Genomic DNA, 26,482 nt, shown 5'->3' with positions numbered 1-26,482 from the left:
TAAAAACTATGGTGTGCATGCCTGTAATCCCAGCACTCAGGAGGCTGAGGTAAGAGGATCACCTTGAGTTTGGGGCCATGAGCTACTTAAGTGAGCTCAAGGCACTACATACAGTGACCCTATCTCAAGAAAAAAAAAAACAAACCTTTCATGTTTTAAAGGATATCAAGACAATGAATGGAATCAAGCCCATGGTATGGAAAAATATTTTCAAATTATGTATTAGACAAAGGACCTGTACACAGAATTCACAAAAAACTCTTATCCACAAAAAGGTGACAAGAAGAAAAAAAAATAACTTGGACTGAAAACAGACTGGTAGATTGCAGGGGCTGTCGGGTACAGGAGATGGAGGAGGACTGCTGATGAATATGAGGGTTTTCCACAGTAATGACAAGGTTCCCAAATCACAGTGGTGACTGCTGTACAAACTATGTGAATACAGTAACAACCACTTACTTGTATACTTTTAAAGGGTGAGATTTATGGCATGCAAATTAACTGTGCTGAGTAAAAGCACCCCAAATCTCCCCTCCAATATTACAAAAAAAAGAAGGTGCATACATACTGTATGTCCCCATTCATATAAAATTCTAGAAAAAAAATTCTAATCAACAGTAATGAGCAGCAGATAAGTGTGTGCTTGGAGAAAAAAAGGGTTAGAGAAGAATAAAAATTATAAAAGAGCAAAAAGAAACTTTTCAAGGTATAGGTATGTTAAAAAAAAAAGAGAGAAAGCGGCAGCTCGGGACACAAGCAGCCGTTGTGGAGTCCCAGTACACCATCCTTTTCACAGTTTCTCTCAGCCTAGCCCAGCTTCATCATGGTGGAAGCCTTCATGGGGACGTGGAAGCCAGTGGACAGCAAGAATTGTGATGACTACATGAAGTCACTCGGCGTGGGCTTCACTACCAGACAGGTGGCCTGCATAACCAGCCTACCACAGTCATCGAAAAGAATGGTAACACTATCATCATAAAAACACCTTCAAGAATAGAGATCAACTTTGACCTGGGGGTGGAATTTGATGAGAAGACAGCTGATGACAGGAATGTCAAGTCCATTGTGATGCTGGATGGAGGAAAACTTGTCCACGTGCAGAAGTGGGGCGGGCAAGTCAACACTGGTGCAAAAGCTAATTGATGGGAAACTCATCCTGACTTTCACCCTCGGCAATGCAGTCTGTGTTCGCACTTACGAGAAGGAGGCATGACCTGACCCGCTGGTGCTGTCACCAACTCCTTCTCTGCTAAGTGACTACTCCTTGCTAGCACTGCCTTGCCTCATTTTTTTTCTCTGATATTTTGTATAAATAAATCCACCTTGGTTGGGAAATTCTTAGGGGATCAAGTGGTACCAGCCTGGATCCAGTTCCAGTTCCTAGTATGTATGTGATCTGTTTTTTTAAAAACTGTATCCAGAAGGTGCAAAGGCAAAAAAAAAAAAGATACAGGTATGCTTATACCTTGATTGTGGTGATGGTTTCAATAGTCATACACAACAATTTGTAAAATTTTAAATGGGGCAATTTTTTATCAGTTATACCACAATAAAGCTGGAAAGAATATTTCCCCAAACCCTATGTAACCCAATTAAAAATGGGCAAGTGATTTGAGTAAGTATTTCTTTAAAGATATACAAATGGCCAATAAAGACATAAAATGATGCTCAACATCCATTACTCTTCTGGAACTGCAGGTCAAAATGACAATGGCACGCACCTTCACACCTACTGAACTGGGTATAATCAGTAGGACAGATAAGAACAGATGTCAGTCAAGATGTGGAGAAACTGCAACCAACATACACGGCTGGCTAAGGATGTTAGAATGGCACACGAAAACAGTGGCAGTTCCTCAAACAGAGTTACCATAGGATACGGCAATTCCATTACTACAAATATACTCCAAGAAAAGTGACATTCACAATGTAAACACTTGTACACTGTTCACAGTAGCATTATAAAAATAGCCAAAAAGCCCAGAAGTCCATCAACTAATGAAGATAAAATAGTTGTCTTATGCAAGGGAATATTATTTGATCATAAAAAAGGAATGAAGCACGGGCATATGCTGTAATATAGATGAGATGCGAAAATATGCAAAGCAAAAGCAGCCAGACACAGCAACCTGCATGCTATATGAATCTATTTACATGACTATTCAGCAATTAGTGATTGCTGAGGGCTGTGGGCCTGGTAAGTGAGGAGGAAATGTGGGATGATTGCTAATGAATACTGAGTTTCTTTTTGGGATGATGAAAATTACCTAAAATTGGTAATGGGGACAGTTGCACCACTGAGAATATATTAACCATATACTTACATGGGTAAATGGTTAGAAATACTCGAAGTTAAAATGTAAATAAAACAAAATAGCAATTTATGCATGTAACTCTAACAAACCATCTATAATCAGATTTTGCAGACAACCACAAAACTCCTCCCCATGTACACCACTTTCTCAATAAATCTCACTGTCTGAGAGCTCATATGGTACCAGCTGCCCCTGCACCCTGGCAGGCATCTGTGCTGGCTGCTGAGTGATCTTGAGGCAGTCCTATTTCTCACAAGGTGACCAGACCAAGAGCACCAAAGTGGAAACTGCCCAGCCTCGTAGGTTTAGCACAGTGTCATATGTTCTGTGTTCTCCTGGTTGAAATAGGCTAATAAGGATGCAAATCTGGGGAGCCCAGGTTTCTGGGCTACTAGGGAGAAAGATCAGCACAGGAACCCAGCTTCCTTAAGTTGTGGCTTCCCCATCCCGTGTCCTCAAGGTCCTCTGCATTCAGCAGACAGACGAAGAAAAGGAAGACCCCTTAAACCACCTTAACCAGAAGTCACGCACATCATTTCTTTTATTATTTTGGGAAGAACCAGACCTACATAGATGTGACAGTGACTACAAACCATAATCCCTGACTGGGCAGCTGCTGGTCAGTCACTTCAATAATGGAAAAGAAGCATAAGTTTTTGGTGAACCACTATCAGCCTCAGCTAACCTTCCTCTTTATCTTATCTCCCGACATATTAACATTTCCTTTCAACTTCTGGTTGCTCTTCACAGGACAGTTCTCTTAGCTGGGAGACTCCTCTCTAGTGTTTAGTCACCTCAGGCTGTTTTCAGTAATATACACCCTCACATTAATATTCACAATGTACATACTCACTTCAAATAACAGTTCTGACCCATTTTATCCACAATGAAAAATTACATTGATTTGGGGTCCACATAAACAGGCACAGCTCCCCCATGTCCTCTAACATAGTTCCAACTACATATGACTAGTTAGACGAGCCACGGAAATATTGATCTGAGGCTAAGCATAACTCAGTATTACAATCTACTCCTCCCTTTGTATCACAGTCTTAGTCAACTACTTCTTACCAATACTGAGGCACAGGAGCCAAACTACCCAGATTATCTCTGGCTCCTTCTCCCTGCCTCTCTACAAACAGGAAATGGAGTCACTATACTCTGTCCACTGGAAAACCTATCTCCCTTGTGTATGTTTCTCTCTCTATTCCTACTGCTACTTTCCTAGTTTGGGTCCTTCTCTCAAATGGATTACTAAAACAGCTCCTTTAATGACTTCCATGACTTCAAAAGACAGTTCTTCTTTTAAAATGAAAAAGATGAAATCCTAATGGGCACTGTTGAAATCCAGAAGATTATTAATAACTACTTTGAAAACCTATATTCCAATAAATTGAAAGATTTAGAAGAAATGGATGAGGCCGGGCGTGGGGGCGCACGCCTGTAATCCCAGCACTCGGGAGGCTGAGGCAGGAGGATCATTGAGAGTTCTAGGCCAGCCTGGGCTACAAAGTGAGCTCAAGGCCAGCCTGAACTGCATAGCAAGACCCTGTCTCAAAAAGACAAAAAAAAAAAGGAATGGATAAATTTCTAGATAAACAGGAATGACCAAAACTGAGCCAAGAAGACAGAAAAATCCTAAATAAGTAATCCTAAATAAGTGATACAGTAAGCCAGTAAGAGGCAATGAAATTAAAGCAGTAATTAAAAAGCCTACCAACTATGCCAGGCATAGTGGCGCATGCCTATAATCCCAGCACTTGGGAGGCTGAGGCTAGAGGATTGCTGGGAGTTCAAGGTCAGTCTGGGGTACAAAGTGAGTTCAAGGTCATTTTGAACTGCACAGTGAGGCCCTGTCTCAACAAAATGAAACAAAGCAAAAACAAAAGGCCTACCAACTAAGAAAAGCTCAGGACCCAATGGTTCTTTCACTGAATTCTACAATTCACCTGAACTTTAGGAAGCTCTAACTCCAACACTCTTCACTCTTTAACGAAACTGAAAGGAAAGGAACACTCTTCAAAGTCATTCCTGGAAACTACCAATTACCACGATTCAAAACCAAAGGCCAGGCGTGATGGCACAGCGAGTTTGAGGCCAGTCTGGGCTACAAAGTGAGCTCAAGGCCAGCCTAAGCTGCATATCAAGACCCTGTCTTAAAAAGACAAAAACAAAACAAAACAAAACAAAAAACGACCTAACCGAAAAAAGAGAACTACAGGTCAACCTCTTTAAACTAAACACAATTGCAAAAATCCTCAACAAGATACTGGCAAACAAAATGTAACGAATCATCAAAAACAGCATACATCATGACCAAACAGGTTTTATCCCTACTTGGGATGGCCCAACCTATACAAATCCATAAATACATTCCATCACATAGAGACACAAGGACCAAAAAAACACAATCATCACAACAGATGTAAAAAAAGCCTTTGACAAAAATCATTCACAGTAAAAACTCTGAAGAAAATAGGTATGAAAATATGAAAGGACCTTATCTCGCACCAGGGATGTAGCTCAGTGGCACAGCACCTGCCTGGCAAGCACAAGGTCCTGAGTTCAATTCCCGGTACCAAAACAAAAAAAAGAAGACCTTATCTCAATCTGAAAAAAGCCATTTATGACAAACCTACCATCAACATCATATTAAATGGAAAAAAGCTGAAAGCTTTCACTCTAAAATAAGGAACAAGACAAGGATGTCCACTCTCATCACTCCTGTTCAATATATTACAAAACATTAGCCAGAGCAATCAGAAAAAAGAAAGGATATGTTTAGGAAAAGAAGAAGTCAAATTATCATTATTTGCTGGTGACATGATCCTCTTTATAGGAGACCACAAAAAATTCCACAAAAGACTCTTAATAACCAAATTCAGCAATGTAGCAGGATATAAAATCAACAGACAAACTGGGCATTGTAGCACATAAATGTAATCCCAGCAATCAGGAGGCTGAGGTAGGAGATCACAGTACGTTCAAGGCCAATCCAGGCTACACAGTGAGTCAAGGGCAGCCTATCATGCATAGTAAGAACTTGACTCATAAAAAAAATTATCAACACACAAAAATAAGTAACACTCCTGTACACCAATAATGAACTCACCACTGGGTGTGGTGGTGCGTTCCTATAATCCCAGCACTCAGGAGGCAGAGGCAGGAGAATCACTGAGAATTCGAGCTAGACCCACATCCACCACCACATACTAAACTAAAATTAAAACAGATCAAAGAACTACACATTAAAACAGAAACAGTCTACTGGAAGATGAAATAGGTAAAACTATTGAACACAGGGACATAGGTAAGGACTTTCTGTTCAGAACCCCAATGGCACAAGAAATAACATCCAGAATCAATAAATAGGATATCAAATTTAAAAGCATCTGTAAAACAAAGAAAACAACAGAGTGAAGAGAGTGAAGAGACAAGCCAAAGAATGGGAAAACATTTTTTGTCAGCCAAACCTCATAGGACTAATATCTAGTACAAAGAACTCAAAAAAAGTAAGACTCCCTAAAATAAAAGACCCAAACAAAATACAGGCTACTGAAATACTTATTAGAAGAAGTACAAATGGCCAGTAAATAAACACATGAAGAAATGTTTAACATCTCTGGCTATTAGAGAAATGCACATTAAAACAACACTTAGGGGCTGGGGATTTAGATCAGTGGCACATTGCTTGCCTGGAATTGTGAAGTCCTAAGTTCAATTCCCAGTACCCCCTTCCAAAAAAAAACACTGACATGCCTCCTTACTCTAGAAAATTAGCTACCATCAAGAAAACCAGTAACAACAAAGGCTGGCAAAGCTGTGGGAAAAAAGACATTGTTGGTGGGGATATAAACTACTATAAGCACTACAGAAATCAATATGGAGCTGGGGATTTAGCTCAGCTGCAAAAGCGCCTGCCTGGCAAGCGCAAAGTCGTGAGTTCGGTTCCCGGTACCAGAGAAAAACCAAAAAAAAAAAAAAAAAAGAAATCAATATGGAGATTCTCAAAAAACTAACAACAGAAATCCCATTTGACCCAGCTACTCTCCACAAAGTATCTTCCACAGAGTTACAGGCAGCAGATTACAGTGATACATGCATACCCATGTTTACAGCAACACAATTCATAATACCTAAATCCTGCAAATAGCCTATATGCCCATCAATAGATGATTAGATAAAGAAAATGTAGTATTTACACACAACATAGTACTACTCTGCCATAAAGAAGGATAAACTTCAGTCATATACAGGAAAATAGATGCACCTTGAAAGCACAATGTTAACTGAAATAAATCAGACACACAAGCTTAAATATCACATAATTTCTCTTATATGAGAAACCCAAAATATAAATAAAGAGCAAAATAAAAAACAGGTAATAGAAAACACAGACAGAGACATTTTGCAAAAGGGAAGGGGACCATGGAGGGAGCAAGGAAGGAGAGGAAGGAAGAAGATAAACAGAAAAGAATTAAGATGCGTTATGCACAGGTACCAACTCCTCAGGAGCAATGCAATAATTTACTGTAAACAATTATTAATGAAAAAAATACTTAGTCATGTTACTGCTACATAAAGCTCTTTGATATCTTTCTGGCTAGTAAAATGCCAAACAGTGCAGTATGACAAAGTCCTTCACAGCGCGACCTTTGTCTTCACTTCTACTTTTTAGTCCCACCAGCTTATTTAGGATATAGTCGAAACACACCCTGAATTTTCATGACTCCGTGCCCTCCTTTATGTATCCACATCCCGTACATATCTATGAAGACTGTTCTTCCCCAACCTTGCTTCTCCAACTATTTACCCTCCAAAGACACACTTAAAGTATCACTTTCTCAGTGACACCTTCCTCTAAGCAAAATTAACTTCAATGATTAAAAGTGTTGATCCCTCAAATATATTGCTTATCAACCTGAATTATGGTTAGGTGCTAACTATCTTTGTTTTTTGCCTTATCCCCTAGATTTTGGTGCTTTGAGCTGAACTCATGACCAGTTCGCTATCTTTGTGACTCCACTGAGTCATGCTTATCTCCCCAATAAACAGAATGCCTACTGAAAGCATGTGCTTTTCTACATAATTAAACTTGAACAAAGAACCTATTTCATTCCAAGAACACAACCCTACCTACAGAATAGTCTGGGCTTTGCTCATTTTCCTAGGGAAAGCACTATACCTGGTCACTTAAGTCCTGAACATACAACCTTGAGCCTTCAACACAAACTTCAGCTACATTTTACGTTCAGCTATACTATCAATCTCTACCACTTTGTATCACAGTGTTTGTTACTCATAAAAATAATCTTAAAAGGATTTTAGTAAGCAGGAAATGTGTGTTCAAAAACATAAAGTTCAGACTCCCAAATGAGAAGAAAAGCAGCTCTGTTGCATATGTATTATTTCATATACAGATTATAAAAACCAAAAATGTACCTCAGTACTAATCATAAAACTCTTTTGAGGGGCTGGGGATTTAGCTCAGCGGCAAAGCGCCTGCCTGGCAAGCGCAAGGTCGTGAGTTCGGTTCCCGGTAGCGGAGAAAAACCAAAAAAAAAAAAAAAAAACAAAACCCTTTTGTGAGTGAATGTAATTTATAGCAGTTGTTGACTAGACTATGCTTCTCCAAACTACAGGTCTTCACAGTAGATAAGATGGTTCACAGCTGAAGCCAAAATATAATGGGTATTTCCAAGACAGCAACTAATGCTAGTTAGTATCTTCAATTTTGTTTTTTTCTCCAGCTTGTTCACATTTATGTATTATTTCTTGACACAGGTGGAAAAGTCATAAAATTTCCACTGAATAACCAGTGGTTTTTATTTTTAACAAGACTGTAAGACTTTTATTAGTTTCTCAGTCAGCACAGCCCTTTAAACAGACAGCCCTGATCCATACAGACCCTTAGAAGATTAATAAAATTCAGCTAATTTTTGGTAGGCACTGATTTCACTCTGGGTATAGCTCCATTTTTTAAATGTTTACTTTTTGCTTTAACCAAAGTTGTGAATGCTTAGTGTATAATAGCCTTAGAAGACTTGTTGAGAAAAAGCAATGCTATGCCCATCTTCCTGACCTCTATATGCAACACACTTTCCACGCCCCAAAAACAAATGCTTTGAAAGCATTTAACTGATCTTTTTAGTATCTATTTTTATATTTCTAAATAATTTACTACATCTTGATTTTCTATTTTAGGCCTAATCAACTGACTTCCCAGTGTGAAAGATGAAAATTTAACTCTTATATACATTCACAGACCCCAGTCTCAATTCCAGTATAAACACACTTTCCCATCCACACCAAAATAGAGTTTTGGTTTTCACATTATGACTGTACAAATGGTTTTGATACTGGAGCCACGTAGCATACCATGGTTGTTTCTTTTTTTCTGCATTGCAACATAAGTTAGTGGCTACCACATTGGAAAGAGCTAGCTCAGAATAACAAAGCTGGTTTGGGGATACCTTCTTCCTCTTTTATCTTAGTTTCCTGATTTGATACCTCTCTCCCCTAATTTAATTTCCTATTTTAACTGAGTATAAACTCTACTCATTTCCTGAAAATGATGCATGAAGAGCAAATTACTGTGAGGTTGCCATCTAGAAATTGCTTTATTTTACTTTTAAACTCCACTGATAATTTGACTAGGTAAAAAACTACACCGGACATCATTTTCCCTCAGAGTCTTAAAAGTACTGTGCTTGGAAATCTAACATTCTTACATTGTGTCTTTTATATAAATTTTTCTCTCACTCTCTGAAAGCCTAGGAAGTCTTTTCTGTAACCCATATGCTCTGAAATTTCACAATGATCTTCCCTGGTATAGATGCGCTTTTATTCATTGTGATGGATACTGAACCTGGGAATGCACATTCTGTAGTTCTGAAGGTTTTTCTCTCCAGTTTTTCCTTCTCTTCTTTTGACATATCTGTTTAGATTGAGCTTGTATTTTTTTCTTTCCTACCATCACAGGTTATTTTTTTTGTTCTCCTTCAATTCCTGAATTTTATCCTCCTTATCTTGAAATTCCTGAGTTTTATCCTCCTTATCTTGAAATTTTAATAACCAAGAGTTCAACAAACATCCTTTTAAGTATGTCATGATCTCATCTCATTTGATAAATTCAGTGAGTACTCTCATTTTTCCAAAACTATCAAGTTTATCTGGGGGTGGTGGTGGTTGTTTTGTATGTATGTCTTCCTCCAACCTGCTGTTATACTCTTTTTATCTCCATCTTTCATGTAAGTGCTTTTCTTTAACTATGACTGCCTATTTATATTAAGGACACGTTATCAACCAATTAAAGGCTCATAGTGGGGGCTTATTGACAATGAGCTTCAAAACAGGGCTGATCTGGTTGGGAAGTTTCCCAAAGAAGGTACTTAAATTGTTATTTTTATATTTTTTACCTTCTGGCCTAGGCAAATTCTTCAAAAGAAACATTTTTGCTCTGGTAACCATTAAAATAATTTTAAATGCTACAGTTTGAATATGGTTTGTCCCCTCCAAAATTCACACTGAAATTTAACACCACCGTAAGATGTGGGACGAGGTGGACCCTTCAGGAGTGATCGGGAACACGACCTTATGAGCGGGTGAACAGGTTAGGTGAATGCGCTGTCTTGAGAGGGAGTCTCTAGTCTGACTAGGTATGCTTCCTGTTCCTCACCAGCAATGCCTGCACATGGGACTTGCCAGCAAGATGGCCATCACCCAGTGCAGCCCCCAGTCCTAAGAACTGTAAGCCAAAATAAACCTCTTATAATGAATACAGTCTGTGGTATTGTGTTACCAGCAAAAGAAAATGAACTACAGCATGTGTGTCTCAATCCTCAGTGCTAACTTGTGGAAAAGGACATTCTTTAGTTATTCTTTCAATGTACTGCCTTAGGCCTGAGCAAGCCATGACTGTTGGGTTCTGGAGGAAGTCTAGCAAAAGCATTGAAAGCCCCAGGGACAACACTAGATGCTTTGCTAAGATATGCCCAAAAGAATGATAACATGATGGCTAATTAGTCTCATTCCTATGATAATTGAGTGGTATTGTCCTTGCTAAAACAGTTGACATCCTCCCATTCCTCTGCTGCCTTTGTTCTTTCTCAATAAAAGGTTACTGAAAATGGTAATTGAAGCTGCAGTCGAAGAGGCTGTAAACTCCCTGATCCCAGAATTATGCCTCTCTTGTTTTTCTTGTTTCTCTTACTTTTCTATTCATCCGCAGGTACCTCATTCTTGGGACCTGTTCACCCTGGACAGAAACGGATTATTAATCCGACACTAACTACAACTGAGATGGAGACTGAATGCCAAGTTCTATGCCTGAGGTGAGTGAATTCGGAATGGTATGCATGAGCGAAAACATGCAATGTAACAATTACAAAACTGCTGCTCTACAGGCCAAGTGTGGTGGCACATGCCTGTAATCCCAGCACTTGAGAGACTAAGGCAGGAAGATGACCTTGAGTTCGAGGTTCAAGGCCGGCCAGGTCTATACAGTGAGTTTGAGGCCAGCCTGAACTGCATAGCAAGACCCTATCTCAAAAAACAAACAAGCAAACCAAAACAAACAAACAAACAAAAAATGCTTACCTATAATAATTCTTTGATACTTTTCTTTGTCCCTATTGTTATAGGCAGCTGAGTTAGACAGAAATATTATAGGCAGATAGGGCCAGGCCCTCGAAGGACCTAGTATGAAAGACAAGACACCTTACAAATGGAGAGGTAGTACTTGCTTCAGGCCAGATCTCAAGACTAAAGATTAAACAAACACACTCACTTACCTCCCAAGGGATAAACCTCAGGGATTGATACTCTTAAATAAGTGGTGATCACCTTGAAGAGTCCCTGACCCAACCCCTTACAGGAAAAGCCAGCCCCTGTTCTCTTCATGCCGGCTTGCTACATGACCTGCTTCTCCATTTGATCCCAATTTAATCAATTTTACCTGAACAATTCTTACTGGCTGACCATAGTTTTGTCCATTTTCCCCCACCTTGGACCCGCCTCACCTCGTGGTTTTGCTCTATAAAAGTCCCTAGAAAAGACAGAGTCTTGGGTGGGCCCCTCTTCTGACCCTCTCTTGGATAGAAGCTTTCTTTTCTTTCCCTCAATAAATATATTCTGCTCTTAACCTCTGTTGTTCCTAAAATTCATTCTTCAACTTTACAGAACATGAACTCGTCCCAGATATCATTCAGGTTGGGAGTTTTTCTTTTCCTATATCACTATGAAGCCTTTCTCTGCAGTTTTCACCCTTTTATAAACTGTTTTTGCAAATAAGCTTTTGTTACATATTGCATACTCAAATGGAAAGACTAAAATATCAGACTTTGCCACTGTGAACACTGTTAACAATCTTTAACTTTCATTAAGTGCTTTCCTTTAAGTCTTTAGTGCTGTATATAACACAAAAGTTACAGATTTAGGCTGGGTGTGGTGACGCACATCTGTAATCCCAGTACTCAGAAGGCTGAGGCAGGAGGATCATTGTGAGTTCAAGGCCCGCCTAGCCTACAAAATGAGTTTAAAGCCAGCCTGAACTGCATAGTGAAACCCTGTGTCAAAAAGAAAACAAACGAACAAAAAAGTTATGGATTTAGCACCTACGGTTCTTGTGAATACAAGTGACCACCTGGGCCCATCAAAGGGAATAATGTGTCATTTTCCTAAAACACACATCAGTTTTTTATTTGTTGCCAAGGCCTCATTTTATGAATTAAGTTACATACCATAGGTGCAGAAGAAAGTAATGCTTTCACTTCCTCAAATAGGAACCTAACGTGACTCCCTGAAAGTTAGACAAAAAATAAACTTGTATGCATCTAAACAAGAGAAAGAAAAAGTCACTACCCCTCAAAACCATCTAAGTATATTCTTACAGATGTCTGGAAAAGAAACGACACCACAGAGTAATGGTGTGGTGCAGCTTCCTGGAACACAGAATATGGTAATATCTTACAGTGCAATGTTTTAATAATACATGAGTCCTTATAAATGTTTTCATTTTAAAAATAACTAGAATAAACTGGGCATGGTGGTACATGGCCTGGAATCCCAGCACTCGCGAGGCTGAGACAGGAGGAGCGATGAGCTCCAGGCCAGCCTGACCTACACAGTGAGACCCTGTCTCAAGCAAAACAAAAACAAAAACACACACTAGGAGAGAAGCTTAAGTTAGTCTATATTTTTTTCAGCAATCATATGACTTGACTTGAAATGCAGAGAACATAAAAAGTTTTCCTGCTGTTCACATAGAAACAATTTTTTTTAGGTTGGGGAGACTTAACAGGACATACTCATAGGTGAAAATTTTAAACAAGGAAGATGTTAATATGTCTATCTCTAAAAACGGAAATGTCTTTTCACAATAGTTTGATACTTAAGACTAATTTGCCTATTGTCTTCTTTAAAGAACAAAAGAAATACAATTCAATTCTACTTGTGAGTCCCACAACTGATGTGGAACAAAGCATGCATGGTACACGCCAGTGATGTTCTACAGTCCACCAACTAAAGATTAAAAATGTAAGAAGTGACCTCTGTTCTCAGTGTGTAATTTAACCCTTCTTTCCTCTTCTTCAAGCAATTCTTATTGGTTATAGTTAATTCTCAACTAAATTCCTTGTTGCTCCTTAGGGACAACCTTCTTGTAAACAGATGACTTTCAAAAGTTTGGAATTGTAACTTTCAAGTACGCTATTTATACATATAATCTGAATTTATACTGAAGAAGGCAACTGAAGCAACAGATTATGACAAAAGCTATTAATTTATGAATAAAAACTCAAATATATTACGATGTGAAATATCTAGAAATTTAAGAAGTTAGACCATTATACTGGCAGTATAGAGTCTGCCCAAAAAATGCATAAACTCATGAAAAGAATAACTTGTATAAATACTTAAATACTAAATTTATTGAGACATCCTGTAATTAATGTTACCTTTGGCCTCTACAATTACAAGAACTGCTCAAAGTGATGGTCATTAACTTCCAGGCATTTATTACTACAGCAAACTAAAGTGTACATATCCCTTTTTGGCAGACTCTGTATACGCCCTAAGCTATTATTATTACTGCTAAAATACTACCTAATAAATAAGTATGAGGATGTAGCTAGACTACTATTGGGGAGATAAGGCTTCTAAGAATTTTAAAGTACTATATAAAATACAATTTAAGCCAGGCATGGTGGTACACTCCTGTAATACCAGTACTTGAGAGCCTGAGGTGGGAAGATCATGAGTTACATAGTGAACTACATAGTGAACTACATAGTGAAATCCTGTCTCAAAAAAAAAAATTAAGGGGCTGGGGATTTAGCTCAGCGGCAAAAGCGCCTGCCTGGCAAGCGCAAGGTTGTGAGTTCGGTTCCCGGTACCGGAGAAAAACCAAAAAAAAAAAAAAAAAAATTAAGTTTTAATACAGTAAATTCCAAATATTACAACATAATTTTATAATACATATGTAGTTTAAGTTAAATAAAGCCTTCAAAGTAAGATAACTAAATTTCAACTCTAGATTATTAGAACAGACCCTCTACCCAGATAGTTTTAGAAAACTGAAATCTACCCACAATATCTAGGAAGCACAAGTCTGAAGTAATACACAGAGTTGCCTAGTCAACTGCTACACACCACATGGAACTTGCCACAATAGCTCACTGTATATATATGGCTGCTAAAGAAACTGTTTCTTCCATATACCAATTTTGAGGAAACGCTTATGAGTTGATGCTGAAGAGGCCTCTATCATTACCTATTGTAAGACAAAAGGAAGTCACAGTGTTGGCTTTAACACTGATCATAAACACCTGTTTTCACAGACCACATATTGAAGGTAAAATGATGGTATTCTAGAGCACAATTTAATTCAATCAGTCTAAAGGGGCCAATAATAGAAAGACCTTTCTTTGTGGTAATGACACTACCACAATCTTCTTGCAACACTGAGGAGACTACATATGGAAATCAATTGTTCTAGCCAGGCATGGTGGCACAAGCTTGCAGTGCCAGCACTCTGCGAGATCGATGCAGGAGAACTCCAAGTTCTAGCCCAGCTCAGGCAACTTAGCATCTTACCAAGATTCTGTCTCAAAATAAAAAACCTTGAGAGTGCAGCTGGATTCAACCCCCAGTATAGCAAAAGGGAAAAAAAACAACTATACACACACACACACACTCACACACACACGCAAAAAATTTTTAAATAAAAATTAAAAATCTGTTGTTGATATACAGAAAAAGGAGTTGGCCCCGTTAGAATTATTAAAGACATGCTGTCAACCTTAAGAAATATAAAAAATGAAATACAGATCACTTAGTGGCTTAACCCCTGAGGCAGTAGCACTCTAAGTATTATACTACCAGAAGTAAATGCTGTACCAACTTCTGGATCATCAAGAAAGGTAAAAGCATAGTATCAGAACACTTTAATAATTCCATTTACCATAATAAGAATGTTTCTCACAGAATAACATGAAAAGGGAAAAAGAAGTCCCTCGTGATAGGGATGGCTATAGTGTAACTTGACTTTCGGATTAGATGATTACAAAACATGATAATACAAGAAATGAGTTAAACTATAACTCTCTGGTGCCTAGCATAGTGTGCTTAGTAAGTATCTTTTATTACTATACGTGATCTTCATTACAAGCTGAAAAACTGACAAGTATAATGAAGACCAAAGTTGACAACCAGAGGGGACTGATGAATAGAGATGCTAGAAGATATGTCCATCCTAGTAAGTGCCAAGGACAGGCACAGGAAAACATACTTCGTACATGGATTGTGAAGGATGTGCTACAGGACATGCAAGATTGTGGGAAGCACATGAATACTGCTCTTTCTTTCTAGGAAATACCACCATCTGAGAGTTGTCACATAAAAACTACTCTGAAAGACGGCATAGACCCCACTGTGGTCCAGCCATGCATTAAACAAAGTTACTACACACGACAGACCTAGCTTATTTCTTTTAAAACTCGGGGTCTAGAGACTGTGTACAGCCTATACATAGAAAGTAATGGCAAGAAAATGCTCAAACTTGTAACAATATGTAACTTCTAAAAATGAGTTTTTTCTGAGAATAAAATAAAATATATAGAATAAAAGAAATCATAAATGTGACGCTGAATATCAATCTCTAAGAGCTTTGAGACTGCTTTCATAAGTCTGTTGAGTGAGAAAAAACAATCTTCATTCCTATAACACCTTGAATAATATCTCACGGAAAGAATCGGGGCTTTGATGCTAAAATACTCTGTGTTTACTCTCGGTGAGCCTCCTCTTCACAAGACTAACTCTGTTTACTACCACAGTCTTTCAACTTTAAGGTCTGATCTGTTTCTCTTAAATTCACCCTTCTCATTTAAAACCAGTTCCAGGACCATGGATTTCTGCCAATGGACACTCCAACTACTAACTGGAGATTCAGAAAACTTCAGAGCAAGAAGTCTAAGTGATCCTTTGGTCAAGCATTACTCCCCAACATTGGAAAAAAAAACATGAAGAGAAAGGAAGTCAGACAATTTACAAGTTAACAGCAATACTACAATGAAGCCGAAATTCTCCTGGATACTAATTAAAGTCTTCTACATATTACATCTTTATTTAAAAGATGATACATTTAAAAAGTAATTTAACTGTTCACTACACTAAAAAGTATTAGTTTTCAAAAAATAAACTGGATTAGTTAAATAAAAATAAATTATTCCAATTATGTCATCAATAATCTCTTCAACCTCAAATTTGTTGGCAGTCTTGGGCTATGTGAGAAAGTAGACAATCAAGCATATTTTCAAACTTCTTATGAATACTTTCACTTTCCTGGACTGATAGGAGTGCGGCACTTGTTTTGGTTATGAATCATTTTGCTTCTCTTTGCTCCCTACCCCTCCCTAGACCTAAAACACAGATCTGAACCAACCCTAATAACTAAAGACATTCTAAGATGCAAACAACAGATCCCAAGAGATACTCATGACATAAAAGCAGTGACAATACCTTCACTCTTCTGTTCTTCCTCAAAACAATGATAAAAGAATCAGCTGCATGAAGTACACAACTGCTGATCAAAGAAGGGAGCATTTATTCTACTGATAACTAAGGTAAATTCAGGAATCTCAACAATTATTTTCTGAAACATTCCTTCAACTACAAAAATAAACACTATTTGAAAAAAGCACTAGTTGAAAGATTAGCTTGGTGCTTCTGGAGTTTTTTGAATTATGTAAGATCACACAGGGCTGGGAGTGTGGCTTGTGAGAATGAACATGTGCTTAGCATATGGGGCAGCCTTGGGTTTCATCTCCAGCACTAAATAAAAAAAATAAATAAATGGATGGATGGATGGATGGAAGAAAAACCTTAAAGGCAAAAATTAACACACTCATTACATTAAACTAACAGCAGAAAAAACAAAAGCCCCAGAAATATCTTTTAGCGAAACTACCTAGCCCAGAAAACAAACTATAAATTGCTCAGTAATCTTTTTATTTCAGGCAAAAAAGAATTTATAGTTTCTTCAATTCCACTATACTGTAACTGAACTTGACCTCATATACAAAAACCATCTTTTGCATATCAAAACCACTTTTATGTACAAACACCCTCATCTAATTTGCTATTTCACACACAAAAAAATCATTAATGACTCCAAGATTTTCATTCAACCATCAATCTGCTTAACAAAACTTTTACCTTTTTGTTACTATGCACTTTTTCCCTAATATATATGCTTGCAGGGGGGAGGTCACAGTGCATTATATTTGTTTTCAACAGTCTCACAAAAATATTTTTAAAATGTCAGAATTTCGTCTCCAGAAAGAGCACTTCCCTAAACTAAATGCCAACTAGTTGAAGGGCCAGTGTGAGTATATCTAATTCCACTGTGACTTGGTGGAGAGAAAGAGCTTAACAGGGAAAGAACTCAAGTAAACAGTGAGGATGTAAGGCAACAGGAGAAAGAATGGAAGATGCTGAAAGTGGCAGCTACCATGATACCTGAAAGCTGTAATACAAAATGGAGTTAGCTACTAGACCTAGTGAAACTAAAGGCCATTTTCCAGAAGGAAGCTGAAGATGCACATGCAACAAAGACAAGTCAAATACTGATCAGAAATACAGGCAACACTGCTGCTTAACTACGTGTCTCGAATAGAAAGCAAGCCCTCAGCTAAAGTGTATAAACTAATGTGTGTTTCAAACATGTAGGCTAGTTTCAGGTAGGAAAGCCCTTAAAACCAGTATAAGAAGTAAAAAGCCTGTGTTTTCACAGGAGTTACCGTGTATAAAATAGAGCATACAGCAATTAATCACACTTCAACCCCAGCCATGAAACACTTAAAAATAATAAAGGGATGCCTCTGATGCAAGGCAGCACTGAACTTTCACTAACCATTCCTTTTTACCTGTGTACAATAAATAGCTTTCTCAACTTACATAAACCATTGGTTCTACTGCAGATCTATATAAGAACAAGACAGCATATTAAAGGAGACCCACAGTATTTACTATAAAGCAAACATTTCAAATTATACAAGTTTTTATTCTTGAGGAAAAATGATCTTCCTTTTATTGACTATATGCACTAAGGCTCATTACAAATGTGTGTTAATTACATGATTAAGGTATCATTCCCAACCTTTCTTCAGATCTGTAGTATGATCTTTAAACTGGCGCTGATCCAAAAAGCTAAGTTGGGAAGACTGGTTTATTGGAAAAGAGAAAGAAACTAAAGCATGTTTTTGGTCAAGGTACAGAAGGCAGACTGTGATTTGGAGGCAGAAGTACAGGGTGTACATGCACACACAGAAAGTAAGCTAGACCTTCTTCTAGCAGTTCTCAGAAGCTTAATGAATGGCACGTGTGAAGCAGCCTTCATCTCTCGTATATTGGATACAGTTCGCTCTTTCAATTAAAAACCTGGGCCGGGGATATAGCTCAGTGACACAGAGCCTGCCTGGCAAGTGCAAGGTTGTGAGTTCGATTCCCGGTACCAAAAAAAAATACAATAAAAACGAAACATCGGGCTGGGGATTTAGCTCAGCGGCAAAAGCGCCTGCCTGGCAAGCGCAAGGTCGTGAGTTCGGTTCCCGGTACCGGAGAAAAAAACAAAAAAAACAAACAAAAAAAAAACATCTTCCTGTGAATTAGAAACCCAAGCTTGAGATTAACAACTTCAAAGGAGTTTGTATCTTCTAAATACATTAAAGCACTTTGCTTTTCTCGGTAATCAGTCATGCTGCTCAATAACAAGTTAGATTGAACCAACCATTTTGAGCAATACATTTAGACCACATGGTTTTAGAAGTAGCCAGTAATAGCAACAGCAACAGAAACTGAAGTAAACAACCTTTGAATGAAAATGCAAAGGAAAGACAAATTTCAAGTTCAACTCTAATGTTTTCTCTGTACATGTGGAAAAGACATCTTCTGTAGCAACTGTTTATTTCTGGTTTCTTAGCAAAAGACTTTCCTAAAAACCTTACTTTCATAAGAGAATAAAAGTAGTCCCAAAAAATATTAAGTAGAATCACCTCAATATGCATTCTACAGTTTAATTTAACAGAGAATGACTCGGTTGGGGGTTTCTAAAATGGAGATTTCTAAAACGTACAATTTAAATAACTTGAAAAGACTCACCTGTAGGCTTAACTGAATAAAACCCAATGGCCTCTCCTTTCTTCCACAGAATCTTAGCATAATCAGTACTGCTATGACACAGGAATGGGATCTCATTTCTCTCCATTTCCTGTTTTCTATAAATAATGCGGTTCAGAACATACAGAACCACTCTCTCCCCAAGAGTGCTCACCTACAAAGAGAGGCAAACAGCAGGCACAGCAGTTACCATATGTAGCCATCAGGGAAGGCTCCTCACCCTGCTCCTGCCCCCATGCCTCTCAGGGCATTCAGAGCACTCTCACTGCATTCAAAGCCATTTTTAAAACATTTCGTAGTCACAGAGATGAAACCAATCTTTCACATCATTTCCATAGACATGTTTCACACATGGAATACTGCCTCTCAGAGAAGTCTAATACAAGCAGAAATAGGTTCCCAGTGCACCTTGCTTACCCAGCACCTCCTTCATGCTCAGCCAAGGTCTGACACAGCCCTAATCACAGACCCTCTATGCATCCTCCTTCAACTCTTTACACCCTTTTCCAGGCTCCATATTTAAAAGAAAGAAAAAAGTTAGCATTGTACTCTGGAGTCTTTTAACAACAATCACCTCATTTGCTGAAGGAAGCCATAATTATACCCTTGGGAAGGGCATCTGTCTCACTTTTTTAAGTGAAATGTTCACTTAACAGTCCTGTCTTTGCTGTAACTATAGGACTATCCCATCCCAGCCACCCAAACATCCCTCTGCTAAGCCAGATAAGGACAGGGACACTGGGTAAGTTCAGTCAAGCATATGACTTGAGGCAGCCACAGAACAGAAACAGAGCCTCATCTTTACACACAGGGCCACATGGTCACAGGAACCCCACCAACACCCACAACCTTCTGACATCAGTTTTTCCCCAAAGACATCTTTCAGGCTAAAAACAAGAGCTCTGTCCATAAAGCCTTTTTTCTTCCAAGTCCCGTGAAGGGAAAACAAGTTCCTTCTGATTAGTTAAGTGGAGAGAGAAAGGATTAACCATATGCACACACTACTCTTAAAAGTACCCCTGGCAGGGCATCTGCAGTACCAGACAATATGGGCAATGACAGAGCTGACTCGCACCAATGGGCAGGGCAACCCATTCCTTCCTTGAAGCTCTGACCAATATGCAATTCTTCCTCAGGCTGTGCTGAGATCTACTTCACGACTATACTTTGATACTCTATAGCAACACAGCCTACCAACATTTGAAGATGGCAATGATTCTCTTCTAAATTTCATACCAAAGCTGAACAATGAAACAACTGAAAGAAAAGGCTGACCAAATGAAATCTGGGGAACTCTTGCCCTTTCTGTCCTCTGCTTTGGAAGACATCAGATCCCTAATATCTCTCTTCTTGTTTGGCACATGGACATTATAGAAATAAACACTGAAGAAACTGCTGAGGTAATGGGATGTCTCTGGAGAAAAGTAATGTTTTCATTAGTTTCATTCTATCCCTACTTCAATAAAGCCCAAGTATTTTTCACCTGCTCTGCTGTTTCAGTTTGGTATTCACGGCAGACATGCACAGCTAACTATCTTGGAACTTAGATATTATGACACATTTATCCTTATTTAATTCCATCACGTTAGATCCTTCTGTTTTTTCATTCTGCCTTCCATAGATTAGTTCCCCCATTCAGGGCTAAGACATGCAAAATTGATAAGCCTGCTGTCTATACCTTCCTCTAAATGTGATGGGGGGAGGGGCAACGACCAGGACAGAAAAGGGGTCAAAGTTTTACAGTATGTTTGAGGACCTCCCTTCGAGGTAACAGCACTAGCTTCTCTCATTTTATTTTACCACAACTATGAGACAGTGGGAAACAAAGTTTATAATAACAAAGTCATAGCTAAGGTCATATGTTTATTAGTGGAAGAAGAGTTATTCCTGTGACTTTACCATCAATTTTTCCTTATTGGCAAGGATTTAACTACAGTAGCAGTCTCCCTTCACTGATTTCCCTACTTTTCAAGTAGGAATATTGTCACCAAGTAATTAGAGTAAAGGAGGCCTATTGAGGGAATCCAAACAATCTCATTTGGCCCTGACAACAACTCCTCTGAAAACCGTATCTGGGGATTTCATATCTTAGAGTACGAAGGAGAGGCTACACAGACATCATAAGATTTCTCCTTCTCTGTTCTTTAACCTTCCAGCCAAATGTCCAAACTTCAGTCACATTTAAACACCACAAAATGTTTATCTTCTGGACAGGCACACTTCCTTCAGCTATGAGCTGTTCCTAGGAACAAATTATATTTCTATTGCTAATGCACTCCTCCTATTTGACAGCGTTACGCAGGATTCTTTTTTTGTTGTTTTCTGAGACAAGGTCTTGTTATGTAACTCAGTATGCAGGATATTAATTCCCTCCTCCCCTTAATTTTGTGTTTGAAGTTCTTTATCAGACTGGTAGATATCTAGCTGTACATTCTCCCAGTCTTTGTGAGATGGACCCATTGCTCTGGAATCTCAAGGCACATTCAATAATGAATGCAATACCCACAAGGAACAACACTAACTATATTAGTACCCAACATTTCCTTCCTTTAAATTTGATCCTCTTTTAAGTTCCAAACTCAAAAGGAAGAAATTAGAATATTCCAGTAACCCGAAAGAGCCTCACTTTCCTATCCTGGATTTCAAAGTTTCTAGAAATGCTTTCCTTGCTTCTTCTCTGGGCTCAATTTGCCCACTAAAGTGAACACAAACAGGTGACACCTTGAAGATCTGACAAGTTTTTATAGACTTGCGCTAGCCTAGAAACCTCCTAAAGGAAGAATATTAGGATATATATTTGTATCTGTCGACTCTATTCCCCTCAGCAAGGTCTCTTTCTCACAGGATTAATTAAAGATCTCTGCATCTATTAAGCAATAGTAATACTTAGTATTTCCCGTAAGAAAAGCCTGATGCACCCTGACCAAGCCAAGTACCCTACTCTTCCACTTTAAGTTAGAGTCTTTCTGTCACCAAAGACATCAACACTTTTCTACTTTGCCCAACCTATTCTAGTATTTATCATCTTGGTTTCTATATTTTTCTCCTGTCCTGTCCACTCTCTAACCACAGCATAGATACACCTCTTGAGCTCTCATAGCTCTAATGGACAGTGTCCCTCGGGCAACACAAGAGCCAGTTGGCTTATGCTCTGTCTGAACCTGGTCACTGTCCTGTTTCACACACTACACCTCAGCCACCAGAGGAGCCCCAAGTAATAAACAAGGCTCTTGGTCCATCTTCTCCAGTGACATGGAAGCTTAGCAACCACACCAAGTGGATTAGCCTTTCCTCCACCAAATAAGATAATCAGAAGCTCAAATGGATAAAGAACACAGCTCAACCAACCCAAGTTGTTCAGTCTTCTTCACCCAATTCCTCAGACACATTCAGGGTCACCTAAATAGAGGAAACCTAACCTGGGCTCTGGTTTCATCATAAGACTAGAACTCCAGGGATTTAATACAATATAATCTTATTAAATGGGGGAGAGTTCGGTAACTTCAAAGATTATCACTGTTTATAGGAAACCTTGAATTGTAAGAGCTTGTTACCTGCTTAAGTCCTTCTCTAGCTGGAACAGATGTTTTCACAATATCATCAATAGCCCACCACTGATCAGCAAGGTAAAGAGCCACAGCTAAAACAGAATAAATGATCATTAACATGTAAGTCTTCAAGTTAATGTGTACAGTATTACTATTTTGGTAAATTTATATTGCTTCCCTTAAATTACCATTATAGTACAATGTGGCCCCATTTATACCATTTTTGTTTCATCCATTTAAAATGTGATTATAAGCAATAGAAAATTACATTTTTGGGGCTGGGGATTTAGCTCAGCGGCACAGCGCCTGCCTGGCAAGCGCAAGGTCTTGAGTTCGACTCCCAGTACCGGAAAACAAAACAAAACAAAAACAGAAAGAAAATTACATTTTCCATGGGTGTGGTAGCACATGCCTATAATCCCAGCACTTGGGAGGCTAAGGCAGGAGGGCTGCTGTGAGTTTGAGGACAGCCTGAACTACATAGTGAGCGCAAAGCCAGCCTGAAATATATAACGAGATCTCTCTTAAAACAAACAAATAGGGTCAGGGGTATAGCTCAGCAGCACAGTGCCTGCCTGGCGAGCACAAGGTCCTGAGTTCAATTCCCTGTACCAAAAACAAACAAACAAATTACATTTTTTTAAACTTACAATTTGAAATAAAATCTTAAAAAAATAAATTGCTTCCTGCAGCTACCCTCTTAATAAGTTTCTAAAAGTCTGGAATAAAGCTCCTCAATTTACAAAAATGAAGCAAAAAAGAGACCTGTGAGTGAATCCTCAGGAGCAAAAAGAGCAAGAATTTTCTGGGTCTGATCTCCACCATAAAGAGGCACAAAGCCTACATTTGACAGGCGAATAGGAATCTGAAATGACAGTTGATTAACGATTAGTTAAGAAAATACATAACATATTATAAACACTTACCAGTCAAAATAAAAAATGTTAAAAGAAATTTTAGAAAGAAAATACATAATAAAAGTATCTTAGTGTTTATCCAAATATTAAATTTTTCCTGTATCAATTTTAATCATATAACTTCATTTCAAGGTGACACTCTTCCTATTCCCTAAAAGAAAAGTAAAATCAAACATATTTCCTTTTTATTATCTTGGAAGAATTTTATTATCCTGGGGGTATTTCAGTATATATTATTATGTTCTGGCTACATGACTAAATAAAAACAAAAGCCATGATATGATCCATAAAGTCACTGAAAATCAACTATTCTTTACCATTTTTACTTGGACTACATAAGGAGGACATATTCTATTTTCTAGTAAAAGAAGCCAGTTAATTAAAATCAGTTTTCCACCATGAAACATCCAATACTTTAACACTTCACTTTTCACTAATCCAACACACATTCTCCATTCAGAGTCAGTATTATAAACCAGACAATGTAAGATACTGGTGCTTTACAAATCTAGATCCGCACCATTTCCAGAAGAAAAATCTGAGGGTTGTAGAGGTTAAAGGAATTTGCCCGCCTCAGTTCACAGTGGAAGTCTAAAGATTCCAACTCTACTGATCTCATTATCACAATGCATCACAGCTTACTGACTAGAAGTTTTGATTCTTTACTGTTTTCAAGAGGAAATAAAGATTAATGCCACAAAATGTAATTTGGTGTTTAGCTCATTTTTCTAATTAAAAAAATTTCTAAACATATATTCCAAATCGAACGTAAATTTAATTCCAATATGGTAACTTCTTAAACATAACTTTAAGGGCAAAAAGACAAACATTCAGCAATAACTTGTAGATTTTCATCTGTTCATAAATTGCTCCTATTAACACATTTTACTGATCAAATTTCTGGAAACACTACCGAAATAATTTTTTAAAATACTAATGGTGGCTTCATGTATAAGCTGGACTTAAAACCTCAAAAAACATCACAGCAGAATGCCTTACCGTTATACTGGGAAGAGGGAAACGCTCTGGATTTTCAGGGTCCCCACATCTTAAATCTGACATGTAATCTTCAGCAGAATTTTCCAATTCCTCATGACTGCAATTATCCAGCAAATCCACAGGAAATGCCATCCTCTTTAATAAGCAACACAGAACATGTTTCAGAATATGAAATGCCATCTTCCATATGCATACAAAAAAGGTTTTCTGTAATACTGCCATATTTTTTATTATAATGAGACTTTTCCATTTCAAAGGCAACTTGAACCTGCTGATTTAACCATATATGTCAAAAAGACAACTTTCTAGTATTATTCATTTGTATTAAAAATTGGCAGTGAAACAGAAATGAATACTTCCTTTAATAGAGTCCACCAAAAAATGTATACATACTTCAGGAAAAAAAAAAAAATACATGTCTGGAAGCTAATAGCCAACACTTTGAGTACCTCGTGTAATTGTATTTATCTCATGATGGTAATGGTAACTTGTATTTATCTCATGGTAACTTGTATTTATCTCATGATGTCTGAGTAAATTTAGTATTAAAATATTTATGCAAGTTTTTCTTTTCCTGAAGTATGTATACATTTTTGACACTAAATATTTACACAGAATATATAAATATGTACACACACATAAAAGACACATATAAATAGGCCCTCACATACCACAACATACAAGTAACGGAAAGATGCAAGGAAACTTTTTAGAATGATACAAATGTTCACAATTGGGATGTGGCAACAGATGCACAAAAGCTACAAATTTACTTAAAAAAAAAAAATCAGCCCTGTTTTCTTTTAATCATTACATTGTTTATATATGCTGACATTCTGACACCTTCCAGCCTGCTTTTTTGTAACTGACATCTGTTGAGGATCTTGCTCCACAGCCACTCCTCTCCTGGTAATAGCACCTCTCTCCTACTTAAGGGATTATCTCTGTGCTGTATCATATATTTCTTCCTGGTATTGTTAAAGTGCCCCACCACCTCCCAGCCAAGGAGGAGGTACATTAGAATGTCTATCCCTAAACATCTTAAAGAGCAATGTAAAGGAAATACAAGGTGATGTGTTATTTAGTCCACTGGTGTTTCAAAGAGACTGAACTTAGTTGCCTGCTTCTATGAAGAACTCCGGTACTACCTAAGTGCCTTTTATTTTCAAAGTTCTCTCTTTGATTTTGAACTGAGCAATCTATGACCATAAATTCCTTTCTATGATTAAATTAGCCTGAGATTTTACTGTTGCTTGCAACCCATGAAGTCTGGCTAATGCAATATTATATCCTCAATCCAAACTCTCATAGCGATTTAACAGGAAACTTGTGTAAATTGCACCCAAAGTTTTGATCCCAGTAACTGTTTTTTAAAAAATGTTTTTTTGCTTTTATTGGTACTCGTTAGCAGTACAAAATGATTACATTCATCAAAGAGCATTGGTACATATATGTAACACATCTAATTTTTTCCATTCCTCCCTGCTCCAGTCCTTTACCTTGCCCCCCCATATCTTTATACTGCAGTATATTTATGATGGAATTGACAATGGCAGATTCTAGTACAAGAATTTTACAAATAAGACTACTCATTTGCCTTCAATACTTAGATTTACCCAGGTGGTTAATTTAAACGAGGCAAGCATCTGTTCCTGTGAAACTTTTGTGGTTATTTTTTAGACCTACTTTCCCTTTCTACTTCCAACTCCACCCCTGTCTTCCCATCCGTTCCTTCCCTCCAATTCCCTACCCTTTCCAGCCTTTCCCCAACCTAATTGTGCCAGTGATAGCAAAGGATATTTATTATTTGTATTACTTATTAGATATTTATTTTGCTACTTGAGAGATTTATAATTTATCTTTACTATTTAAATCATCCAAAGATGACTACCAACTAGACACCGAAGATCATGATCAGAAAACTGACAAGTGCCCCCCGCGCCTTGCGCCCAGGCAGCGAGTTCTCCGGGAGCTGCAGCGCTCCTGGGTCCGAGTGTGGGCCGGACTCATACCACCGCGATTCCCAGCC

The 26,482-nt window shown here is 38.1% G+C and overlaps 1 protein-coding gene and 1 pseudogene across 4 annotated transcripts in view; one reads left to right on the top strand and one right to left on the bottom strand.

The window, feature by feature from the left end:
• Positions 1 to 26,482, bottom strand: part of Fam169a (family with sequence similarity 169, member A) — an 82,103-nt gene that overhangs the window by 31,513 nt on the left and 24,108 nt on the right. For all 4 annotated transcript variants that reach the window (XM_005386058.2, XM_005386060.2, XM_005386059.2 and 1 more), the window contains 4 exons: positions 24,454 to 24,588; positions 23,303 to 23,402; positions 22,544 to 22,629; positions 18,972 to 19,143 (listed from right to left, as the gene is read on the bottom strand). In XM_005386058.2, the coding sequence (XP_005386115.1) occupies positions 18,972 to 19,143; positions 22,544 to 22,629; positions 23,303 to 23,402; positions 24,454 to 24,585 (490 nt within the window). In that variant the 5' untranslated portion in view covers positions 24,586 to 24,588. The remainder of the gene's footprint in view (positions 1 to 18,971; positions 19,144 to 22,543; positions 22,630 to 23,302; positions 23,403 to 24,453; positions 24,589 to 26,482) is intronic.
• Positions 824 to 1,243, top strand: LOC102028656 (annotated as a pseudogene).

This window comes from Chinchilla lanigera, unplaced genomic scaffold, assembly GCF_000276665.1.
Source record: "Chinchilla lanigera isolate Chin_1 unplaced genomic scaffold, ChiLan1.0 scaffold00024, whole genome shotgun sequence".
Taxonomy (NCBI): domain Eukaryota; kingdom Metazoa; phylum Chordata; class Mammalia; order Rodentia; family Chinchillidae; genus Chinchilla; species Chinchilla lanigera.
Note: the sequence above shows the minus strand (reverse complement) of the source record. Positions and strands in the feature narration are given on the sequence as shown.